General features: G+C 43.4%; 2 protein-coding genes across 2 annotated transcripts; one reads left to right on the top strand and one right to left on the bottom strand.

Annotated features, from left to right (window-relative positions):
- Positions 1-8,450: 8,450 nt before the first annotated feature.
- LOC145958556 (uncharacterized) lies at positions 8,451-10,961 on the bottom strand. Its single transcript, XM_083076060.1, has one exon. The coding sequence runs from the start codon at positions 10,959-10,961 to the stop codon at positions 8,451-8,453; it is 2,511 nt and encodes an 836-aa protein (XP_082932186.1).
- Positions 10,962-17,248: 6,287 nt separating this feature from the next.
- Positions 17,249-19,036, top strand: LOC145958557 (uncharacterized). Its single transcript, XM_083076061.1, has one exon. It carries the CDS (start codon positions 17,249-17,251, stop codon positions 19,034-19,036), a length of 1,788 nt encoding a protein of 595 aa, XP_082932187.1.
- The last annotated feature ends 4,988 nt before the right edge of the window (positions 19,037-24,024 follow it).

A 24,024-nucleotide genomic window follows, 5' to 3' on the forward strand; every position in this document is an offset into this window, starting at 1 on the left:
TTTTTTTTTTTTTTTTTTTTTTTGGGTTTTCCTTTTTGAAGGAGTGCCTCTTGTGTAGGCGACTGGGGATCTGAAGTTCAGTGTTCGGCTGAGTGCCAAATTCCGCTTGGGGAATACTTATTGATATTTTTTGATTTTTCTCTTTTTGCAGGGATGCCTCTGAGTAGGCGATTGGGGAATGAGGGATCTTATGTATCCCAGAGTATTATTTAGGAAGCCTCTGCAGGCTTAGCCTCACTCAACACTTGAGTTGGAGAGCTATCTTCACTGAGGAAGTTTAAGTCCTTTGACTTGGATATTCTGCTTGGGAGATCGTACTTCCATTGGGGATTTTGACGATTTTGCTTTGATAGCTCTCGCTGGGGATTTGTTCCGTGAGCTTGAGTTGAGGTTTCTCTGGGGAGTATTATTTCTGCGAGCCTCTCCAGGCTCAATTATTCTTTGATGTGGAGTATTATTTTGGCGAGCCTCTCCAGGCTCAATTATTCTGAATGAGTATTGTTTCGGCAAGCCTCTCCAGGCTCAGTTATTTCTGAGAGAGTATTATTTCAGTAAGCCTCTTCAGGCTCAGTTATTCTGATGAGAGTATTATTTCAGCAAGCCTCTCCAGGCTCAATTATTCTGTACAGTTGGGGGAGTATTATTTCTGCAAGCCTCTCCAGGCTTTAGTTATTCTGAGGAAGTATTATTTCTGCAAGCCTCTCCAGGCTCAATTATTCTGAAAGAGTATTATTTCAGCAAGCCTCTCCAGGCTCAATTATTCTGAGGGAGTATTATTTCGGCAAGCCTCTCCAGGCTCAATTATTCTGCGGGAGTATTATTTAGGCAAGCCTCTCCAGGCTCAATTATTTTGCGGGAGTATTATTTCGGCGAGCCTCTCCAGGCTCAATTATTCTGTACGATTTGTTGGATTTTCTGTATTTTGCCCTTTTTTTCGATTTTGGCTTTTTCTGTGTTTTTGCCTTTTTTGTTGATTTTGGCTTTTTCTGTGTTTTTGCCTTTTTTGTTGAGTTCGGCTTTTTCTGTATTTTTGTTGATTTCTGTATTTTTGCCTTTTTTGTTGGTTTTGGCTTTTTCTTTATAGAAATGTCTCAGTTATTCTGAGAGAGTATTATTTCGGCGAGCCTCTCCAGGCTCAGTTATTTTGAGAGAGTATTATTTCGGCGAGCCTCTCCAGGCTCAGTTATTCTGAGAGTATTCTTTCGGCAAGCCTCTCCAGGCTCAGTTATTCTGTATGACGCTGTCGATTTTCTGAATCTTTGCATTTTGTTTGCTGCTGTCATACACAAGCAATTTTGTATTTTTCTATTTTATGCGGTTGCCTCATGATAAGGTCTTTGAATGTGCAACTAATGTGTGTGTGATGCACAAATGCAATACAAATTTTTTTTATTTTTGTTCATTTATTTAGAAAAGTGAGTGGCTCTCCCTATCCTCTTCTTCTTGGAGGACTTTCTGTCATTGACGCGAGGGAGTATTTTTGTGAGCCTTTATGCAGGAGATTATGGATTTTATAGGAACCCCTCCAATTTTCTTTATTTGACCGATTATTAAAAGAGTTTCGTACAATTTTTGAAACATCAATTTAGAGGCATAATCACATGGTCAAGAGAGAAAAGAAACAAATGGATATTTTATTGATATTCACAAGTGTTTTTACAGAAAGATATACAGAAGGAAATTTCTGAAGAATGGCTGGCCAAGGTAGGCTATATACATTGGGCTTAACAATTATATCTGTAATTGTTGCTCTTTACGTTCCCTTAATTGCTTCGGCCTGAGCCAGGAGTGTAGATGCTGCAAGACGCTTGCTTCTAGAAGATAATCACTTGAACCGCCTTTCGGTTTTCGATTCAAGAGATCGTTGCTTGCTTTGCTTTTACATCTTATTCTTTTGCCCCTAACTTTTGCCTAGGACGTATCCTAGCGGGGATAATTTTGCCTTTGTTTTGCCTAGTACCCTTGTACTGGCGGGCTTTTATTTCTCCCTAATTTTTGCCTAGGACGCCCTTTTCGGGTTTTCATCCTAGCGGGCTTATGCAAGCAACGTCTTCAAGCATAATACTTCTTTACCACGTCAGTGTTGACTGGGTATCGAAGTTCTTCTCCATTCGTGTCTGTGAGGATTAATGCTCCTGCTGAGAAGACTCGTTTTATCACTTATGGTCCTCCGTGATTTGGGGCACACTTTCCGATTTTGTCCTTTTGAGTTGGTAGTAATTTCTTCATTACCAACTCTCCCTCATGGTAGACTCGAGGGTGGACTTTCTTGTCAAGAGCCTTTTTGATCTTCCTTTGATAGGCTTGACCATGGCATATGGCGTTCAGCCGTTTCTCTTGGATAAGGTTCAACTGGTCGTATCGGCTTTGAACCCTTTCTGCCTCGGAAAGTTTTGCTTCCATGATCACCCTTATATAAGGTTTTTCGACTTCGACGGGTAGAACTGCCTCCTGAAGTCCTATAACCATGAAGAGCAAAGGGTAATATCTCGTGTCAGTCTTTAAATGAGACAACCATCTTTTGCTCTATTTTCTTGATGTTCTTTTTGGTTGCCTCGACTGCCCCATTCATCTTTGGCCGATATGGGGAAGAGTTGCGGTGTTGGATCTTGAACTCTTGGCACAGTTCTTCCACCATTTTATTATTCAGATTAGATCCATTTTCAGTGATGATTTATTTCTCCATGCTTCCACTAGATTATTCTAAAATCCTTTGGGACAAGAGAGAAGAGAAAGGAAAGAGTATATTTTTCAAAAGTTTGTGTTTTAGAGGGGATTATTTTATTTTTTGAAAAATGGATTTTGTAAGAATGGATGGCCAAGGTAGGCTTATGTGTTTAGGCTTGTTCGATTAAACACTTATGAGGTTAAGCACATCTTTGTTATTAATGATTGTGCTTTGACAACTTGGATAGCTTTTCTTGAGCCCCTTGTTGAATTCAATTGATGGTACCATCATGAATTTATTTTGTTTTTTGATTGTCCTTATTTTTGCCTAAAACACCCTTTTGTGGCGTTTTAGCGGACCTTTGTTTTTGTTTATTTTTGTAACCCTAACTTTTGCCTAGGTCACCCTTTCGTGGGATTCCTAGCGGGTCTTTTGCTCTTATTTTTGTGCAGCCCCCTTTTTGGGTTTCCTGCCGAGCTTTTTGTTTTTTAAAGGATTTTTATCCTGAATGAATTTCTTTTTATCCATGACGACACTTATTGAGGCCAAGGAAAGGTGCTCCAAGTTGTCATGCACACTTCCACACAAAATGATGTGGGTTTATTATTATTAAGATGATTTTAACCTTATTCATGTTTATTCAAACAGGGTTAAAAATGATGCGGTTTAGAATTTTATTATAAGCAAGAAAAGAAGCAATGAAGAATGATTTTATTATAATCATAGTGGAAACATGTGTCCTTATTTCATCACCGATATGGGTCCCAATATTGACCTTTTTTATCTTTCGGCCCTGCCCCAAATTCACGGTCTCCAATTCCTCTTGACATGGTTGGAGTAGACGAGTTTCTTGATCTAGCAATCTTTGCAGATCCGGAGAGATGGTCTCCTCATCACTGTCCAACTCAACCCGTTTATCCTCAACTTTCGGATCCCGGTCAGAGCGAACAATTACAGACATAATTATTTTATTGGTTCTGTTTAGGTTTAGAATTTATTAATGTTAATGGGGAAAGAGAGAAAAGAACAAAAAAGAGAGTAATGTGAAAAAATGCCTCTTTATTGATATTTTTAAAAAACTGTAAAACCCTTATTTACATGAAAAGGTTCTCATGATCTCGGGTACTGATCATGAGTCCCTAAAAGAAAAGAAAAATATGAAGGGGCCCTATTGTGGCTTGCCATTCTCTACTCCTGCTTTGGTAGAGGATTCTTGCTCACGTCAGGCGCTGTCGAATCGAAGGTGACCCACCCAGCATCAATAAGGTCTTGGACCTTATATTTGAGAACTTTACAGTCCTCCGTTGAATGCCCCGATGCCCCCGAATGGTATAGACAATTGTCTTGTGGTTTGTACCAATCGGGGTATGGTGGATCAAATTTCCTCGGTGGAACATAAGCTAGAAGTTGCGCCTCCACTAGCTTCGGCAGGAGGTCGCTATATGTGGTCGGAAGTTTATCAAACTTCCTCACAGGCTTGTATTGCGACTTTCCCGACTTCGAAGTGGAAGAAGATGGAGAAATGGTTACAGCGTTGACTCCTCCTTCTTTCTTCTTCCCGAAGGTCTTCTTGGCTTCAAATGATTGGGAAGGCTTAGCCAGCTTCCCACTTTTAAGTCCTTGTTCCACTCTCTCCCCAATAGTGATGATGTCCGAGAAGAGTGTCGTTGTGTTCCCTATCATTTTATCATAATAGGGACCAGTCAACGAGTTGATGAATATGGACACCGTCTCCTTATCTGACAGCGGGGGCTCTATCTGTGCCGCCAACTCCCTCCAACGTTGGGCGTACGCCTTGAAAGATTCATCATTATTCTTGCTCAAGGCTTGAAGATCTGACCTATCGGGTGTTAGGTCGATGTTGTATTTGTAGCGCTTGAGAAAGGCGTCAGCCAACTGCCTCCATGTGTGTACTAGATTTCCATCTAGCTGCATATACCAGTTGAGTGCAGTTTCAGCCAAGCTCTCTTGAAAGCAATGAATTAAGAGCTTTTCATTGGTGGCATATGCAGCCATCTTGCGACAGTACATGGTGAGATGACTCTTGGGGCAAGTCGATCCCACATATTTCGGGAAATCTGGCACTTTAAATTTAGGAGGGAATTGAATGTCCCTCACTAAGCACATATCGGCGACATCTTTGACATCAAAATCATGCCCCTCCATAGCCCTCAACCGATCCTCTAGGGCGTGGAATTGTTCTTTTGAAACCTCGGGCTCTTTGATCATAATTCCAGCCCTAAGAGGTATGGCATGTGGAGGATCTTCTTCACGCTCCTCCTCCTCTCCCTCATGATGGGACCCATGGTCACTGTGATGAGATCCATGAATGTTATGGTGACGCATGAGTTCCAACATTTGCGCCATCTGCTCTTTGAGCTGTGAAAGCTCGGTCGTGAGCTTCTTGTTTTGTTCCTCTAGCGCTTCCATTTTCTTGATTTTCTTTGCGCGTGTGAGGACAGAGAGATGACCAGCCACTTTCTAAAATGAATTTTTTAACCTAATTAGTTTATTCATGAATACGCTCTTGACATGAGCTTGATAACCTTTCATCTTTGAGGCGCTGCCTTTTTAAGATGAAAGTTTATCACCCTCCCTAGACTATTATCTCTCCACAACGGAGAATCTCAATAGTCACGGGTCTCTTTCATTCACATCGAGAGGGTATTAGTGAACCTATAAATGATGATGAGGATGCATGAGGTTTTATTGATAATGATGCCTATGCTCCTTACTTTTATTATATTTTCACACATTGGTTTTTTCCTCTCATGTCATGACATTTTCATGCATGGGGATTATTCTTAGACCTTATCACGAGGTTATTTATTAATGCACAAACAATTGCACATAAGCATTTACACAAACAATTCACTCATCCACGAACAGTCACGAGCGAATCACGAGGTAGGGGTCTCCTGCAGAAAAGTGCATTATTCAAGGAGGATCTAACTGTTCTCACTTGGTCAAAGGCCCCCAAGGTGCCCCCATTATAGGGACCCAATTCCTCTCGTCGTAAGTCGATGGAAAGTTCCAACGCACTGTCGGACTCGAGTTCATGGTTATCACCTTGAGTGATGTTTTTCCGACAACGGTCTCGTAGGCTCCTATAGACCCATTCAACCGGCCGTACTAACATCCACTCCCTATGGATTACCACTCATGCCCCCGGGTATAGAGGGAACTGTTGTGTGCAAAGGTTTGTGTGCAATTTTTATTTCAAACAATTGCGGAAAATTAAACAAACAACAGTTATTTAAAGCCAAATATATAAAGCATGTTATCATACGAGCAAAGGGGTAATGAAGTAATTTTAACTATTATTTGTTAAAAATAATCTGTCACTAAATGGGACTGACTCTCGAAGCTTCCCCAGTGGAGTCGCCATCTGTCGCCACCGGCCCGAAACGGGCTTTCGGCATTCGCGAAAGATGGTTGGACTCGTTTATTTGTTTAAAAAATATGGATTGCTAGAATGACGTATTCTCAAACTGAGACCTTGTCAAACGAGCAATTTTATTAAATGATTCACCAATCCATATTAATCCCAAGCGGGACCCTCCATGGATTAGTGGTTTTCGCAAAAAGGAGGGGTTCGTGGAGTCGCCACCAATGTTTTTCTCAAAACATTGGAAAAAGGGATAAGGCAATTGATTTTACAAATCAACTTTGGCCATTACAACCAGAGTTGGGTAAGGGAGTCGGTTACGCGTGGGGAAGGTGTTAGCACCCCACAGCGCCCCTTTCGGGTTCCCTATGACAGATTATTTTCTAAAATAACAACGTAAAATTACTAAATTACCCCTATTTATTATAAGCGATTATAAATTAACTATCTACATGATGACAGTTTAAATATGCACACAGAAAGCAGTAAAAGGAAGGATTTAAGAAGAAACCTCTTGAAGCGTGCTTTTATATATTGAGTAAAACTGGGAAGCTTTTTGGCGTTCCCTCGCTCTACAAGCTCGCTCGCTCCTTCCTAAAACTTTTAACTATGGAAATCCGGAGGATTTCCCTTCGACTAGGTTCGATCCTCAAGCAAAATGGCTCAGGGCTCAAGAACTTTGTCGGATCAACTCTCCGAGTGATTTCTAGGGCAGAACACTGCTCAAAAACCCCAGAATACTCAAGGAGAGGGTTGAAACTATCTCAAAAAGTGTGAAATGACGTCCAATTGACGTCATATTTATAGGGAACAGGCCCAATACGGGCTACAGAACCAATACGGCCGTATTGAAATTTTTGAACTTCAATACGGCCGTATTGAGTTCAATACGGCCGTATTGAAATTCAGAAATTTCAATACGGCCGTATTGAGTTCAATACGGCTGTATTGAAGCTTCAATACGGCCGTATTGATTTCAGTACGGCCGTATTGAAGTTTCAGAAACTTCAATACGCCGTATTGAGTTCACTGCGGCCGTATTGAAGCTTCAATACGGCCGTATTAAGTTCAGTACGGCCGTATTGGGCTTCATTCCCTCCACTTCCTTATTTTGAGCTATTCTAAGACCTCTAGACCTACAGAGAACCCTCCTAGGGCCTTCCAGGAGTCCTTCTGGCTGATCTTCCTTCAGTCTTCGAGAGTCTTCAAGCTTTATTTCCGACCCGGACAATTTTAGGGGTCTACACTCGCATAGTGTATGACATGAAAAATCTTGTTTTTCCTTTGACCCAACACAGCACCGACTGCATAGTCACTAGCATCACACATTAGCTCAAAATTAAAGTTCCAATCAGGGCTAGTGATTATGGGTGCTGAACACAGCTTTTGTTTCAAAAGTGAAAAAGCAGACACGCAATTATCATCAAATTTAAACTTAACATCCTTCACAAGGAGATTGCTAAGCGGTTTAGCGATCTTTGAGAAATCTTGAATGAACCGCCTATAGAATCCAGCGTGTCCAAGAAAGCTTCTAATCCCTTTCACATTTGTTGGTGGAGGAAGCTTAGAAATGACCTCCACTTTAGCTGGATCCACCTCGATACCCTTGTCAGAAATCTTGTGACCAAGCATTATTCCTTCAGTCACCATGAAGTGGCATTTTTCCCAATTAAGAACCAGATTTGTTTCAACACACCGCCTCAAAACAGTGTTGAGATTCTCTAAACATGTATCAAATGATGCTCCAAACACAGAAAAATCATCCATGAAAATCTCAATACACTTCTCAACAAGATCAGAAAAGATGGCCAACATGCACCTTTGAAATGTGGCTGGTGCGTTACATAATCCAAATGGCATTTTCCTATATGCAAAAACACCAAAAGGACATGTAAATGCTGTCTTTTCTTGGTCCTCCGGATCCACTGCTATCTGATTATAACCAGAATAACCATCCAAAAAATAGTAGTATGCCTTACCTGCCAACCTTTCTAACATCTGGTCCATGAAGGGTAATGGGAAATGATCATTCCTTGTGGCCTGGTTTAGTTTCCGGTAATCAATACACATCCGCCAACCAGTGACTGTCCGTGTAGGGATCAATTCATTCTTATCATTCACCACGACCGTCATACCTCCCTTCTTAGGAACCACCTGAACAGGACTAACCCATGCACTATCGGAGATAGGGTAAATCATGCCAGCTTCAAGCAACTTAATCACCTCTTTTCTGACCACCTCCTTCATTGTTGGATTGAGGCGCCTTTGAGGTTGTGCTACAGGCCTATAATCCTGTTCCATCAGGATCCGGTGCATACAATATGAAGGGCTAATACCTTTGAGATCTGATAGAGTCCACCCAATAGCGCCTTCATTCGCCTTCAGAACCTCCACTTATTTCTTTTCCTCCTCCACAGATAAGGAACTGCTGATTATAACTGGTTTGCCACCATTTGCTTCAAGAAAGACATACTTGAGATGGCTTGGCAATTGCTTCAACTCTAATTTCTGAGGTTGAAACTTTTCCTCCTTGTTTAAATCTTGAACACTTGTTGAACTAGGAGAAATTTCCTTTGCTTTGTCCAGCTCTTCCAAACACTTCTGTATTTCTTTTTCATCCTCCTCATTGATTTCACTGACTGCATTAACCAGTGCTTTCTCTAATGGTGTAGCTACTGAGAATGACTTTTGAGCTTCCATACACAGCTCATCAATCACATCCACTCTGAAGCAGCCTGACTTATCACTGGGATGTTTCATGGCTTCAAATACATTAAAATTCACTTCATCATCCTGAACTCTAACCTTGAGTTTGCCATCATCAACATCAATAATAACCTTGGCTGTCTTCATGAATGGTCGTCCTAAAATAAGAGGAACTTCAGAATCTTCCTCCATATCCATGACAACAAAATCAACTGGGAACCAAAACTTATCAACTTTCACCAAGAGGTCTTCAACAATACCATGAGGATACTTTATGGATCTATCAGCCAGCTGCAGGGTCATCCTGGTGGGTCTCACCTCTACTTGACCTATCCTCTGTAACATAGACAAAGGCATCAGATTGATACTGGCTCCTAAGTCCAACAATGCCTTCCCCACAGAAACATTGCCAATAGTGACTGGCAAAGTAAAACTCCCTGGGTCTCTAGACTTTTGTGGAAGTGACTTCTGAATTATAGCACTGCAACCTGCCTCTAGCTCCACTGTTCCATCTTCACTCAACTTCCTCTTTTTTGTCAGAAGCTCTTTCATAAACCTTGCATAAGATGGCATCTGTTCCAAGGCCTCTGCAAAAGGTATGTTGATCTGTAACCGCTTGATTATATCAAGGAACCTTGCAAATTGTCGTTCCTTGTCTTTCTTTGACGGAGCATGTGGGTAAGGTAAATTCTTCACAGGAGGAGGTCTAACAACTTCTTTTCCTTTCTTCTTACTCTCCTCCTTCACATCTCCATCTCTACTCTCATTTTTTTGACTTTCTATTTTGTCTTTTCCATTTTTTTTAGCCTCCTTATTCAACTCCACTCCTTTCTCACTTTCTAACTCAACACCACTCTTTTTTTCTTCTTCTCCACCATTATTGTCTCTCAAATTATCACCAATCCCCTTTCCTATCACAGTGCCTCTCCTAGTTGTAATTGACTGACAATGCTCTTTAGGATTGACTTGTGTATTAGCTGAAAAATTTTTGCTTTGTTGATCTGCCAATTGCTTGGCTAGCTGCCCCACTTGAACCTCCAGGTTTCTGATAGACGCTTCAGTGTTTTTCTGGTTAGTTGTGGAAACCTGCATAAATTGTGTAAGAGCATCCTCCATTTTTGACAACCTATCTGGCTGATAAGAAGACTGATTTTGATATGGCTTTTGTGGAGGCTGCCTTTGTGATGGTCCTGCTTCTTGTTTCCACCCAGAGTACTGATTTTGATTATTTCTCCAGCCTTGATTCTGATTATAGTTACCAGAGAAATTCCCTTGCCTTCCTGGATTGTTCATATAATTAACTTCCTCCTCCTGTTCTGATTCAGATATAGAGCAATGCCCATTTGGATGATCACCTGCACAAAAATCACATCTCATTACTTGTTGAGAGCGTGAAGATGATCCTACTTGAAGTTTGGACATCTGTTTCTTTATCTCTTCCATCTGCTGAGAAAGAAGCTTATTCTGAGCCAGAATTGCATTTTGAGTATCCAGTTCCAGAATTCCCCTTTTTGAAGGCTGGCTCCTGTCATGGTGAGCTTGGTAATCACTAGCTGCCAAAGCATCAATAATAGTGATTGCTACCTCAGAATCTTTCATCATCATAGAACCACCTGCAGAAGCATCCAATAACATCTTTGTTTGAGGCCTTAACCCATTACAGAACATGTTGAGTTGTGCAACATCATCAAACCCATGATTTGGGCATTTCCTCAGCAAGGATTTATATCTCTCCCAAGCCTCACACAAAGGTTCATCAGCGCCTTGAGAGAATGTTGCAATTGCTGATTTGGCACTTATATATCTAGAAGGAGGAAAGAATCTAGCTAAGAACTTCCTTTCTACGTCCTCCCATCTAGTTAGGCTCTGATTTGGATGAGCCTGCAACCATGTCTTCGCTTTTCCTGTCAAAGAGAAGGGAAATAATCTCAAGTAGACCGCTTCTTCATCTTCTCCAGGAATGCCCATAGTGCCAATAAGCTCATAGAAAGTTGACAGATGTGTGTAGGGATCTTCATGGTCCATCCCTGCAAATTGATTGGCAGTGATGAGAGATAATAATGCTGGTTTCATCTCCACCCCCTTAGCTGGTCTGGCTATACTGGAAAAGTGCCTAGGACCCAATTGATGATTGTATTCTCCAAGGAGTCTCCTTGGCTGATGATGAGGTCCATGACCACCTGGTCCTTCTTCAGCCATTGATTCAGAATTAAAGTGTTGAGCTGAAACTGAAGTGGAAGTACCCTCCTGTTCCCGTCTCTCCTATTCAAGCTTCCTTTGTCGCCTTCTTCTGCTATTATTTTTCCTAACTGTTTTCTCAATCTCTGGATCAAATAACAGCTGCTCAGCAGGAATTTTTCCTCGCATACAAAGACTGACTTAAACAGAAAAGTTAGAACAACAGGTAAAGAATATATTCAACAAAATGAAAACTAAACAATATATACAATAAGCTCCAACTAGTACAATAGAAATCACAACTATCTTGACACAAGTCCCCGGCAACGGCGCCAAGAAACTTGTTAAGATTTTAAATAGGCAAGCGCACCCAAGTCTCTGTAGTAAAAATAAAAGGTTGTCGAACCTCAGGGACTTGTGAGATAACTTAGATTTCTATTATATTAATTGATGCTTATAAATTTAAAACTGGAATAGTTACACATATTCAAATTTGATATATATGATTTTCCAACTTCAAGAAACCAAAGAGTAATTTGATTTAAAGAAAACAGATATAAGAAACAGTCGGGATTTGATTTCATCAATCTCCCTCCTATGTATTCCTATTGATTCTTTCTAAAGATTCCATTACTCATTGTCATTGAGTTCCCTAATTTCATTCAAACCCAATTCCTTGGCATAAGAAATTCTAAGATATTTAACTCAATGAATGATTCCTCACTTCATTAAGTTAAACATCCCGCTGTAAGAATCAGAACCTGATACAACTATTAATTTCAAGACCATTCCTGGCTCTCAAAGTTAATAGGTGATTCGTTCCAAGTCTGGTTTCAGAAACATTTTCCAACCAAATCCGAAATCCGAGATCAGAGATAAGTGATCAGATTATCAAAGCATTAAGAACAGGACAGAATCACTAACATAAAGTAATGGATGATATATATATATATATATGAATCAAAGAGAATACATAGGAGTTTGATGATTACATCTATCCCAACCCTAGAGATTAGCTCTCCATATTACAAGAAATCACCAAATTACAAGTGGAGAGGTAAGAGAAGAAAATCCTTTCAAGATTCGCGTTTCCACGAGCTCCAGAGTACTCTGTTTTTTTCTTCCTTTCGTGCCAGTCCCCTTTTTCTCTCTCTTTCTTTTCTTATATATGAAAACAGAGTAAGCAAGAGAGATATGAATCCGCTCAGCGCCTCGAAACGGCTGAGCGGATTGGGAGTTCTTCACCATGAAGAAACCTGAATTCTTCACCATGAAGGAACCTAGGCGCTGAGCGCCTTTTATTCGCTGAGCGGATAGGAGGCAGAGAGCACCTTCACGTTTCTGGATGAAATCCGCTGAGCGGATTGGAAATGGCTGAGCGGATTGGAGGCAGAGAGCATTCCTTTTCTTTTAGGGACCAATTCACTGAGCGGATATGATCCGCTGAGCGCCTTCATTGTGGAAACTCTCTGTTCTTATTCCGCTGAGCGCCTCAGAATGGCTGAGCCATTCTTCTCCAAGTTTCAAATCCTACAAAATAAGCACAAAATTAGATCAAAGGCTTCCTGTTCTATGTGCTAACATTGATCAAGAGTATCTCTTTGATTCCATGCCTATATAAATCAAAATAACATTAATAACAACACAAAAACTATTAGATAAGTGTCTCAAATGAATGTTAAATCAAGCTAATTAGACACTTATCACTTTAATGTTGATTCGCTTAGGGTTTAGTTTACTAACTAGTGCTATGAGTAGCTAAGTAGCTTTGGTTGGATTTCTTAATGTGGATAGCAACGTCTCTTTGAGGTTAATGGTATTGTAATATTGTTTTTGAGTTGAATTATGTTCCATAATCTCTAATTAAGTTCTTAATGAATGGTTCTTATATTTTCGCTTAGTTAATTGACGAACCATTATTAATTTCACAAGTCATATAATTGGGTTTTCGCTTAGTTAACGAGATTATGTGAATTGTGATGAGATTTATAAATAGAGAATTGAAGTGGGTTGTGTAAGTGCTTAACTGCAACTTACTTTGTTTAATTTTTAATTAATCTTCGCTTAGTTGGTTAATTAGGAGCTCGAATGTGATTTAACTCAGTAACTTGCATGTTTAGATTAACTGAGGATAAGAGGTCAAGCTATCTAGTTAAGGAATCCAACTGTTTGGTTTATTGTTTGTCACCGTTTGGTTACCATTTATTTGTTTCTTTTTCAATCAAAATCCCCCCCTCTATTTTAATTTCTGTTGCTTGAATCCTATGGCTTAAATGCATTATTCCTTGAGAGAACGACCTAGGTTAACCCCTAGCTGCACTTAATTGTGTTTATTTTTGGTTGAGTTGCGACGACTCATCACGAACCCCCCTTGCCGCCCTTCCTGGGCCGGGTAGTTGGCCCCGCCCCACCACCTTGTGGGGCTGGCTGGTTTCCACCCGCGCGCGTTTCGGCCGGGGTCCTCGTCGCCGGGGCAGTTGCCACTCGGTTTCTGATCAATTGGCGAATGTCCAAGTCATCATCAAAGTTCGCCATAATACCTGCACATCATTAGTCAAAAATCAATGGTAACGCAAGAGTTTAAACAGATAAGTAAGCTACTATACCAATCAGTTCTTCGGCTACGTCGGCCGATTCGGGCAATTGGACCAAGGGTCGGCATGGTAAAGGCCGAGGCAGCTTCTCCAGAAAATTTAAACTCGTTCTCTCCTCCGGGGACAGTCGTGATTTAGACACCGTATCGTACTTTCTCAACTTCCGAGTCCAGTACAACGGAAAAAGTGAATCCTCTCCATCAAAAAAATATTTGTTCCCTGTCTGCGGCCGAATCATCACCTTCATAAATCCTACCTTAAAATTCTTGTTGGACGTAGTAAAAGGTTGCAACAAGCAGTCGTTGTGAGGAATCAACGACAACCATTTAGCCTTCTTTGTCGGCCGAGAGGAGTAAAAATATAAAAACAAGTGCGGAGTTGGTTCAATGTTGACGGCCAAGCAAAGCTGTCGGAAACCTTGCATAGCCGCCCAAGTGTTCGGGTGAAGTTGACTCGGTGCCACGTTTAGAAGTCGCAGGATACCCATAAAATAATCGTCGAACGGCAGCGTCACCTTCAAATCCCGAAACATGTAATTGTACACGTAGAAAAATTGATACTTGCTCGACCCCCGGTCCAAGTACACGAAGTCAGGGTTTGGCACTCCGTCACCTCGGCACGACTGAAAGAAAATAGGAGAAGGATCCTCCTCCTCGGGAAAGGTCAGGAACTTCACAGCCAAGACAAACCGCACAAGCGATTTCTTATCGGTATAACGGGAGTACACGCTGCCCACCTCCCCATGTACCCAAGAGTATCCAGGAGTCGATATAGGAGCAAACTGCCTGGAGACTCCGGTACCCCCGCTCGGACGGTCATCAGAGACTATGGCCGAAGCAGAATCACTCTCACCCTACAATCGGTCGAACCCAGAAACGGACTCACCCGCTCCATTGGAAGCCGAGGCTGACACGTCATCTCGGTCTGGTGCCGCCCGCGACCCATTGTCGGCAGAATCACCTGTGTCCCCAGAGGAGTCAATATGAACAACATTTACATTTGCCATGTCAACGTACATGCAGTTAGAGCGTGAGCTTGATCGGTCTGGACAAAAGAACACTTGCACTAACTTCGGCTCAGAGTAAATAATATCTACGTCTTTGGGGCCTCCCTCACACGCCTATTTATAGGCATTCCTTGCAAGTATATCAAGAGTCATGGCCCTCTACACACCGTGGGATCACTTAGATCCAATGGTTCACGATGCGTGACCCTTCGCATGCATCTTTAATACCCAACGGTTATAACCCTTGGTATCCTGACAACGGTTACAACTCTTCGCCTTCCACCAGCAGTCATAACTCCTCACATGCGTTAACGCCCAACGGTTACAACCCTTCGCCTCTCACCAACCGTTGTGACCCTTGGCCTTCCCTCGAAAAAAGTAACAATCGAAATACCACATTTATCCTTTGCGTCGTTTCACTCCTAAAGGCTGGGGGGCTTGTGTACCGGGAGGACCCTGCCGGTCACGTGGACCAACACGTGCCGTTCCGTCAAACACCCATGCGAACTAGACCATACCTAAAACCTTGATGTTAGCATCGGCTCGACCTACAGCCGAAGGCCGAGAATAGTCTACTAGCACATATCGGCTCGGTTTCAGGCCGATGCAAACAACATGATGCATCTCCATACACTACGTATCGGCTCGGCCAAACGCCGAGAGAGTAAGGTAACAGAGTAAGTGCTTGTCGGTCTGGTCAACAGCCGAAGACGTGCACCTTTCTAAGCCTCAGCCTGTCGGCTCGGCAGTGCGCCGAAAGGTTAAACGGATTATAGTACAAATCACAGTTAACAAGGACAAGTGCATGATTAAGACATAATTAGCTGATTAGCATCGTATTACCTAATTTGGTAAGTGTCAGAAAAGGCCCACCATGTTCAGGCCCATGTCAGGTATTATAAATAGGTCACACGTAACGAGGTACGTCACTGTTCATTCATTACCCTAGAAAATCGTGCTTGTCCGAACTTGAGCGTCGGAGTGCCTTTTGCAGGTACCTCCCCCCTCTGAAGAATCTACCTGAAGCTCCCGTTCAGCCCTTCACCACCTAGAAGATTACGAGTGTACTCTCAGACAGGTACAGAAGGGAACAACTCTACTTGTGCAAACAAAATGAAAATAACGAAGGATAATCTTTTGAGGGAAAAAAATATTTCTGTAAAAAAAAAGAGAGAAAAATATATTTAAAATAAAATGATTTTTATTTCTTTCAAATTCTATTTTTAAATTAGTTTTCATTGTTAAGTTGAATCTTGTTATATTGTATTGCTTTGAAGATATATTTTTTCTTCCGGATAAATGAAATTCTAAGATTATTACATTTTTAATTGATCTTAAAAGTTTTATTATGTAATGTGTCTTCAATTCGTAAAAATTCATTGAACTAATAACAGTTACAATACCACTAGACGTCCTACCTAACTCAAATAATATTATCTTTATAAAAAGTTTTTTTATACCAAAATGTAATATAGTATATGAAGATTTTAACGAATTCTTTTTTAACTATTATATATTAAATTTTAATATTTTAAAATAAATTAGCAATAATTAAAAAAATCTTATGTTAAAATATAAATTATTTATCATAAATCTAAAGTATAATTTATATATTTAAATATAATATTTATTTATATTTAACTTGTTACAAATTTTAGTTATTATATATTAAAAAAAATTAGTATGCTCTAAAAAAGTTTAAATATACCAAAAAAACAAATTAGTCTTAGACAACACACATGCTAAACTATTAGTTAATAAAAAAATCAAATAATAAAATGATTGATTTATATCTATGATATATTTTGTGATATTTCAAAAAGTTAATTTATTTATTTAGTTATTTTGAATTCAAATTTAAAGTTCAAATCGGCAAATCTTTTGCTGTAACTATTGATTTAATGGTTAAACCTTTTAGATCTGTTTAAATTCATTGATTTTTGATTAAACGAGTTCAACCTCTATAAATTCTTTTTAAAGCAATTGTGGATTGGATATGCTAGAGACCCAATAATGATATTGTACCGGAGAGACCGTATCGGTCACGTGGGCCAACACGTGCCATTTCGTCAGACACCCATGCATAGCCACGTACAAGCATCACTATCAACGTCGGCTCGGCATGAGGCCGAGAACCGACATCAGTCTGGTTAATGCAAATATGGACCATCATCACTCATCGATTCGGCTCGGTCAGGTACCGTTCCGACATAGAACATACCGGAAGTATACAGGCTACCGTATACGGACTAGACGGCTCGGTCATTTGCCGTTCCGACTAGTATTGATTAGCCGGCTCGGCCTCTTGCCGAAGGGTTAAGCAAGTCATAACAAGTAATCACAATCAAGAAAGGTAAGTACATGATTAAAGCCTAAACGACCAATTAGTACCGTATTACCTAATTTGGTAAATATCTGAGAGGGCCCATCACGCTCAGGCCCATGTCAGATGCTATAAATAGGTCACACGTAACAAGGTATGTCACTGTTCATTAATTATCCTAGAATATCGTGCTTATCCTGACTTGAGCGTTGGAGTGCCTTTTGCAGGTGCCTCCCCCCTCTGAAGAATCCGTTTGAAGTATCCGTTCGGCCCTTCTTACCAAGAAGACTACGAGTGTATCCTTGAGCAGGTACATTTTGGCGCCCACCGTGGGGCCGAACCGATAGCATTGCAGAAGCACTGAAAGTTTACGAGTAAAAGAATCATGGTAAAGACAAGGAATACTGATTTCGAAGGGCAACAGTCTGAAGACGAGCATCAGTCCGGGGCCGAGACGGTTGAGGAGACAAACTTGACCGATATGGTGCGCCAGATGAAGGAAGAAATGATCGCCATGAAACAACAGCGAGAGAGAGATGCTACCGAAATGGCTGCATTGAGAGAAGAGAATGCTGCGCTGAAAAATCAATACCGGGATCCCACATGGAAACCATCTGAGACAACTCACACACAGGGGTCGTTCCACTCGCAGGGCCCTCACTCTTCTCTTCCCCGCACCTCCGTCGCCGCTCCAGCTGCGCATGCTTCGGTCAGTCGACCGATCCAACCTTTGCCGGCCGGAGCACATCGGCATCCTTTTACCCCGAACATCATGCAGATGGCACTCCTTGACCATTGGAAGTCTTTGCCCTTAGACAAGTATGATGGCACTACCGATCCAGACGAACACGTGGATGTGTTCTTGACTCAAGTTACTCTAAGCACAAACGATGATGCTGCTCTATGCCGAATCTTCCCAACATCCTTAAAGGGACGAGCACTGAGTTGGTTTACTCGGCTTCCGGCCAACTCTATCGATTCGTTCAGTACGTTGGCTTCCCAGTTCACAATTCAATTTGCTACCAGTCGGCCTCACCAATTGACCTCGTTGGCACTAATCAGCATTCGTCAGGAGAAGAAGGAATCTCTTCGGACATTCATGAGCCGATTCAACAAAGCGGCGCTCGAAATTCGAGACTTAAACCCTGCTGTAGCTCTACACCACCTTACCACTGCCTTGAAGCCAGGGCCATTTGCCAACAGCATTTGTAAGAAACCCCCTACAGACATGGATGATTTGCGTCGGCGAGCCGACAAGTATATGCAGATGGAGGAATTGGCCGAGTTCCGGAACCAAGCTCGAGTAGAAGTGTCAACAAAACCTGACAAGCTGGCCGAGCCGAGTTTTCGGAGTCGACCGAAAGAGTTGGTTCCCCGCGAGAAGCCTCCTCGGGGACCAAGGTACTCACAATACACACCCCTCAATACTAGCCGGTCAGCAGTATTAGAACAAGCACTGGCCTCGGATATACTGGTCATCCCAAAACGAGCATCAACCCCTCCCCGGGCCGATACAACCAAGTCATGCAGATATCATCGCAACTGTGGGCATTCAACTGACGATTGTTTGGCTCTGAAGGATAAGATTGAAGACTTAGTCAAGCAGGGACAGCTGCAAGGTTTCGTTGAGCGTCCAAATCGATCGAGATACGAAGACCGGCCACGGAGACGCGACCAACTCGAACAAAGGACAGAAACACGTTCTCGTAGAGAACGTAGTCGGTCTAGAGATAGAAGAGAGGATGAGCCTTCGGCACAGCCTCGACGAGTCATCAATACCATTGCCGGGGGATTCGCTGGAGGTGGCTCGTCTTCATCTGCACAAAAAAGACACCTGCGAGCTGTCCGGCATGTTCATGCCGTCGAATCCGCTCGTCGCCGCCTTCCCACTATAACTTTCACAGAAGCTGATTTTAAAGGCATCGATCCGGACCAGGATGATCCAATGGTAATCAGCGTCGAAATTCACAATTGTATTGTACGCAAGACGCTGGTCGACCAAGGAAGTTCGGCCGACATCCTCTACTGGAATACGTTCAAGCAGTTGGGCATCCTGGAGTCCGAGCTAGTTCCGTATGATGAACCCTTGGTCGGGTTCTCCGGCGAACGGGTCAAGACCAAGGGATACATCAAGTTGTCGACTCGGTTTGGATTTGAAGGCGCCGAATACTGAGATGTTTCAGTTAAATATGTGGTGGTACACGCCAGCACATCTTACAACATTCTCCTTGGACGACCATCACTGAATCGGCTCGGAGCAGTCGTATCTACCCCTCATTTGGCCATGAAATTTCCGGCCGAGTCAGGACGAGTCGTCACGGTTCATGCCGACCAAAAGACGGCGCGGGAATGTTACTTCGCTAGTTTGCGACTGGCAAGAATAAAAGACGAGGTACCTAGGAGGCCGAGTGGGGTTCACTCGGTGTCCCATCATTCGACTGTGGACCTTGATCCCCGGATCGATCAGGACGAAAGAGTCGAACCTGTTGATGACAAGCAACCAATCCAAGTAGGGGTGTTGGAGTCACAAGTCACTTATATAGGAGCCAACCTGTCCGAGCAGGAACAATTGGCTGTCAGCCAAGTGATCCTAAAAAATAGTGACCTATTTGCTTGGCATCCCTCTGACATGCCCGGCATTGATCCTAATTTCCTCTGTCACAAATTGTCCATAAGCAAAGAAGCAAGACCGATCGCTCAACGGCGTCGAAAGGCTGGGGAGGACAGGAAGGCGGCAATAGAGGCCGAAGTGAGTAAGTTGCTAGAAGCCAAGTTCATCCGGGAGGTACACTACTCAACTTGGCTAGCTAATGTAGTAATGGTCAAGAAACCGAATGGGAAATGGCGCATGTGTACTGACTACACTAATTTGAACAAAGCCTGTCCGAAGGATGCCTATCCGCTACCAAACATTGATCGGCTCGTCGATGGGGCATCTGGCCACAAATTCCTGTCATTCCTAGACGCATATTCCGGATATAACCAAATCCGAATGCACCCTCAGGATGAAGAGAAAACGGCGTTCATCACCGAAACAGCCAATTACTGTTACCGAGTTATGCCCTTCGGCCTGAAAAATGCCGGAGCCACTTACCAACGGTTGATGAACAAAATTTTCAGTGACCACATTGGCCGATGTATGGAGGTGTACGTTGATGACATGGTAGTAAAGTCAAGTAGCGTATCTGTACACGCACAGGACTTGACTGATGTGTTTCACGCGCTTCGGCACCACCAAATGAGACTCAACCCCGACAAGTGCGTATTCGGGGTCTCAGGCGGCAAGTTTTTAGGGTTTATGTTGTCCAGTCGTGGCATTGAAGCAAATCCTGACAAGTGCCAAGCCATTCTAAGCATGAAAAGCCCAAGTACCCTGAAAGAAGTTCAGAAGTTGGCAGGCCGGCTCACTTCGCTCTCCCGTTTTCTTCCTTGCCTAGCTGAGATAGCTAGACCCATCCTCCTTTTGCTCAAGAAGACCGAGCGATTCCAATGGACCCAGGAGTGTGAAACATCATTCCAACATTTCAAGGAGCGCCTTAGTACACCCCCAGTCCTTTCCAAACCAGTTGCCAACGTTGACATGATCATATACTTAGCGGTTTCCGACAGCTCAATTAGCGCTGCGCTAATACAAGAAAACCGAGAAGGGCAACAACTAGTGTATTTCATTAGTCGGACTTTGCAGGAGGCCGAACGACGATACCAGTTAATTGAAAAGGTAGCATTAGGACTCATCTACACTGCTCGACGACTGAGACAATACTTTCATAGCCACAAGATAATTGTTCGGACCGATTGTCCAGTGGCAAAAGTATTAAGAAAACCAGAGATTGCCGGCCGAATGATGGCATGGTCGGTCGAGTTGTCAGAGTTCGATTTGTCCTTTGAGCCGAGAGGTCCAATCAAGTCGCAGCACTTGGCTGATTTTGTTAACGAGCTTACCCCTTCGGGGCGTTTTGAAGACGAATCATGGACCTTGCATGTCGATGGGTCTTCTAACGCCCAAGGCAGCGGAGCAGGAGTGATACTGGCTAGTCCCTCAGGCGTCACAATTGAGCAGTCCCTTCGGTTCGGTTTTCGTGCCTCCAATAACCAAGCGGAATACGAGGCCCTACTAGCTGGGATGCGGTTGGCAACCGAGATGGATGTGAAGCGAGTCATATGCTGGACCGACTCAAAGATAGTGGCCGAGCAGGTCAATGATAATTTCCAAGTTAAAGATGCGAGCTTATTACAATACTATCATCTATTCCAAAAATTGAAGGATGAATTCAGCGAGGTTCAGGTTCGCCATGTTTTGCGTAGCAATAATGAACGAGCTGATCAGTTAGCTCGGCTCGCCAGCAGCCGGAAGCCAGGACAGCTGCGCACCACTATTCATCTTGAAGTTCCCTCCCCAAGCGTAACAACCGAGTGCATGGCAATAGATGAATCACCCTCATGGACCACACCCATTCGGAACTATATCACTAACGGCGCAGTACCGGCCGACCCGTTGGAAGCTAAGAAGTTGCGAACACAGGCGGCTCGGTACTCCATGATAGCCGAGGACCTCTACAGACGGGGGTTCTCCACCCCGCTGCTCAAATGCATAGATAGTCTCCAAGCAGATTACGTGATGAGGGAAGTCCATGAGGGTATTTGTGGCTCCCATTCCGGAGGACGAACCTTAGCAGCTAAAGTCTTGCGGGCCGGTTATTATTGGCCAACTCTGAAGGGGGACTGCGCCGACTTTGTCAAGAAATGTGTTCAGTGCCAAAAATACGGGAACCTCATCCATGCCTCAGCTGCTGAACTGCATAGCATCAGCTCTCCATGGCCGTTTACTTTATGGGGCATTGATGTACTCGGCCCATTTCCGGTGGCGAAGGGACAAGTTAAGTTTCTCCTCGTAGCTGTCGATTACTTCACAAAGTGGATTGAGGCCGAGCCGCTTGCCTGCATCTCCGCCGCTAATGTCCAGAAATTTGTCTGGAAGAACATAGTTACCCGTTTCGGCATCCCATATGCCATCATCTCGGATAACGGCATACAATTCACGGACAAAAAGTTCAACTCTTTCCTTGAAAACCTTGGCATCCAGCATAGGTTTACATCAGTTGAACACCCCCAGTCGAACGGCCAAGCCGAAGCGGCCAATAAGGTTATCCTCACCGAACTAAAGAAACGGCTCGGTTCGGCAAAAGGGGCATGGGCCGAAGAGTTGCCAGAGGTCCTTTGGGCGTATCGATGTACACCACAATCAGCAACTAAAGAGACACCCTTTCGCTTGACTTACGGCGCGGACGCCATGATCCCTGTTGAAGTCGGAGAGCCATCATTCCGAAGACAGCACTTCCATGAGGAGTCTAACAATGATTCACTCCGAGCCGAGCTTGATGTCATCGATGAAGCACGGGAAAAAGCACAGATTGTGGCCGAGGCATGTAAACAACGCATGACACGCCGTTTCAATTCAAGTGTTAAGCCGAGAACATTTCACGAAGGTAATCTTGTATGGAGAGCAACCGGGTCAGCCAGACGCAACTCTTCAGAAGGGAAGCTATCAGCCAACTGGGACGGCCCTTTCCGGATACGGCATGTCCTCAACAATGGAGCGTACAAGTTAGAAGAGCTGTCCGGCAAGGTCGTTCCTCGGGCATGGAATTCTACTCATTTGAAGACATATTACAGTTGAATCAACATCATGTATTTACATTTCAACTATGATGATGCACTCTTTTCCTTGAACCGGTCTTTTCTCCTCTTAAAAAATCGTGAAAAGAGGTTTTGGCCGGCAAGGTTTTTAATGAGGCATCCAATCAATAAAAACACAGTTCAATTATCTTTGACTTACTATACATTTTTAACATTAAAGTTTTTACAAGTCTTCCCTCCCGAGATGTCTCTCGGCTAAGGATGTGACTTTCAATCCTACAAGTCTTCCCTCCCGAGATGTCTCTCGGCTAAGGATGTGACTTTCAATCCTACAAGTCTTCCCTCCCGAGATGTCTCTCGGCCAAGGATGTGACTTTCAATCCTACAAGTCTTCCCTCCCGAGATGTCTCTCGGCCAAGGATGTGACTTTCAATCCTACAAGTCTTCCCTCCCGAGATGTCTCTCGGCCAAGGATGTGACTCAATCCTACAAGTCTTCCCTCCCGAGATGTCTCTCGGCCAAGGATGTGGCTTTAATTAATTATTCAAGTCTTCCCTCCCGAGATATCTCTCGGCCAAGGATGTGGCTTTAATTAATTATTCAAGTCTTCCCTCCCGAGATATCTCTCGGCCAAGGATGTGGCTTTAATTAATTATTCAAGTCTTCCTTCCCGAGATATCTCTCGACCAAGGAGACGGCTCACGCAAATTAAGTTGTTAATCACCACAAGAGTTCACGCCAGTTATAACATAAAGAACGGAGATATTTCATTAAAAGAGAAAGGTACATTATCAATAGGCGCTATCGGCCCCATAATACAAAAGAAACATTTAAGACACTACTTCTGCCTCCCCCTGAACTTGACCATCCTCAGGCGCAGCCTCCTCGTTCAGAGTCTCCTCTTTGTTCGGCCCAGCTGGCCGAGCCGGAGCCTCCTCGTCGGCTTCCTGATCAGGTGGAATGGAGGTCATATCCACCAACTTCCCTTGGAAAAAATCTTTTGTCATGTCCAGGTGGAAGTCAGGAGGAAAGTCGCCGAAGTAGCAAGCCTGCCGAGCAGCTTGAGCAAAACCGGCCTGATGCTGACTGAGAACCTTGGCGCGCGCCTTTTCCTGATAAGCACCAAAGGCAGCCTTTTCAGCATCCAGCTCCTTGCTCAGAGCTGTCACCTTATCAGTCTCGCCCTTCAGAGCAAGTTCGAGACGCTGTACCTTTAAGGCCAAGTCATCAGCGGTTCTTCCTCGGCGATCCATCTCGGCCTGATACTTGCTACTAGCCGTCTGGGCGTCGGTCAAAGCAGCCAGTGTCTCTTGAAGAGACTTCTCCTGCTCAGCTAGCTGTTTGCGCAACTCATCAGCCTCACCGTTCGGCTGCATGACAATACTCTGTGCCATGGCCACAGCGCGCACTTGGAACTCACAAAAGAAGCTCCATTTCTACGCCGAACTCATTCGGCTCAGCAGCCCCTGCCCTACCTCGGAGGTCAGGTCTTGACTCAGGAAATCCTGAGCGTTAACATTGCCA

The sequence above is a fragment of the Cajanus cajan genome, chromosome 6, assembly GCF_000230855.2.
Source record: "Cajanus cajan strain Asha chromosome 6, NIPB_CcT2T_4, whole genome shotgun sequence".
In the NCBI taxonomy this organism is placed as follows: domain Eukaryota; kingdom Viridiplantae; phylum Streptophyta; class Magnoliopsida; order Fabales; family Fabaceae; genus Cajanus; species Cajanus cajan.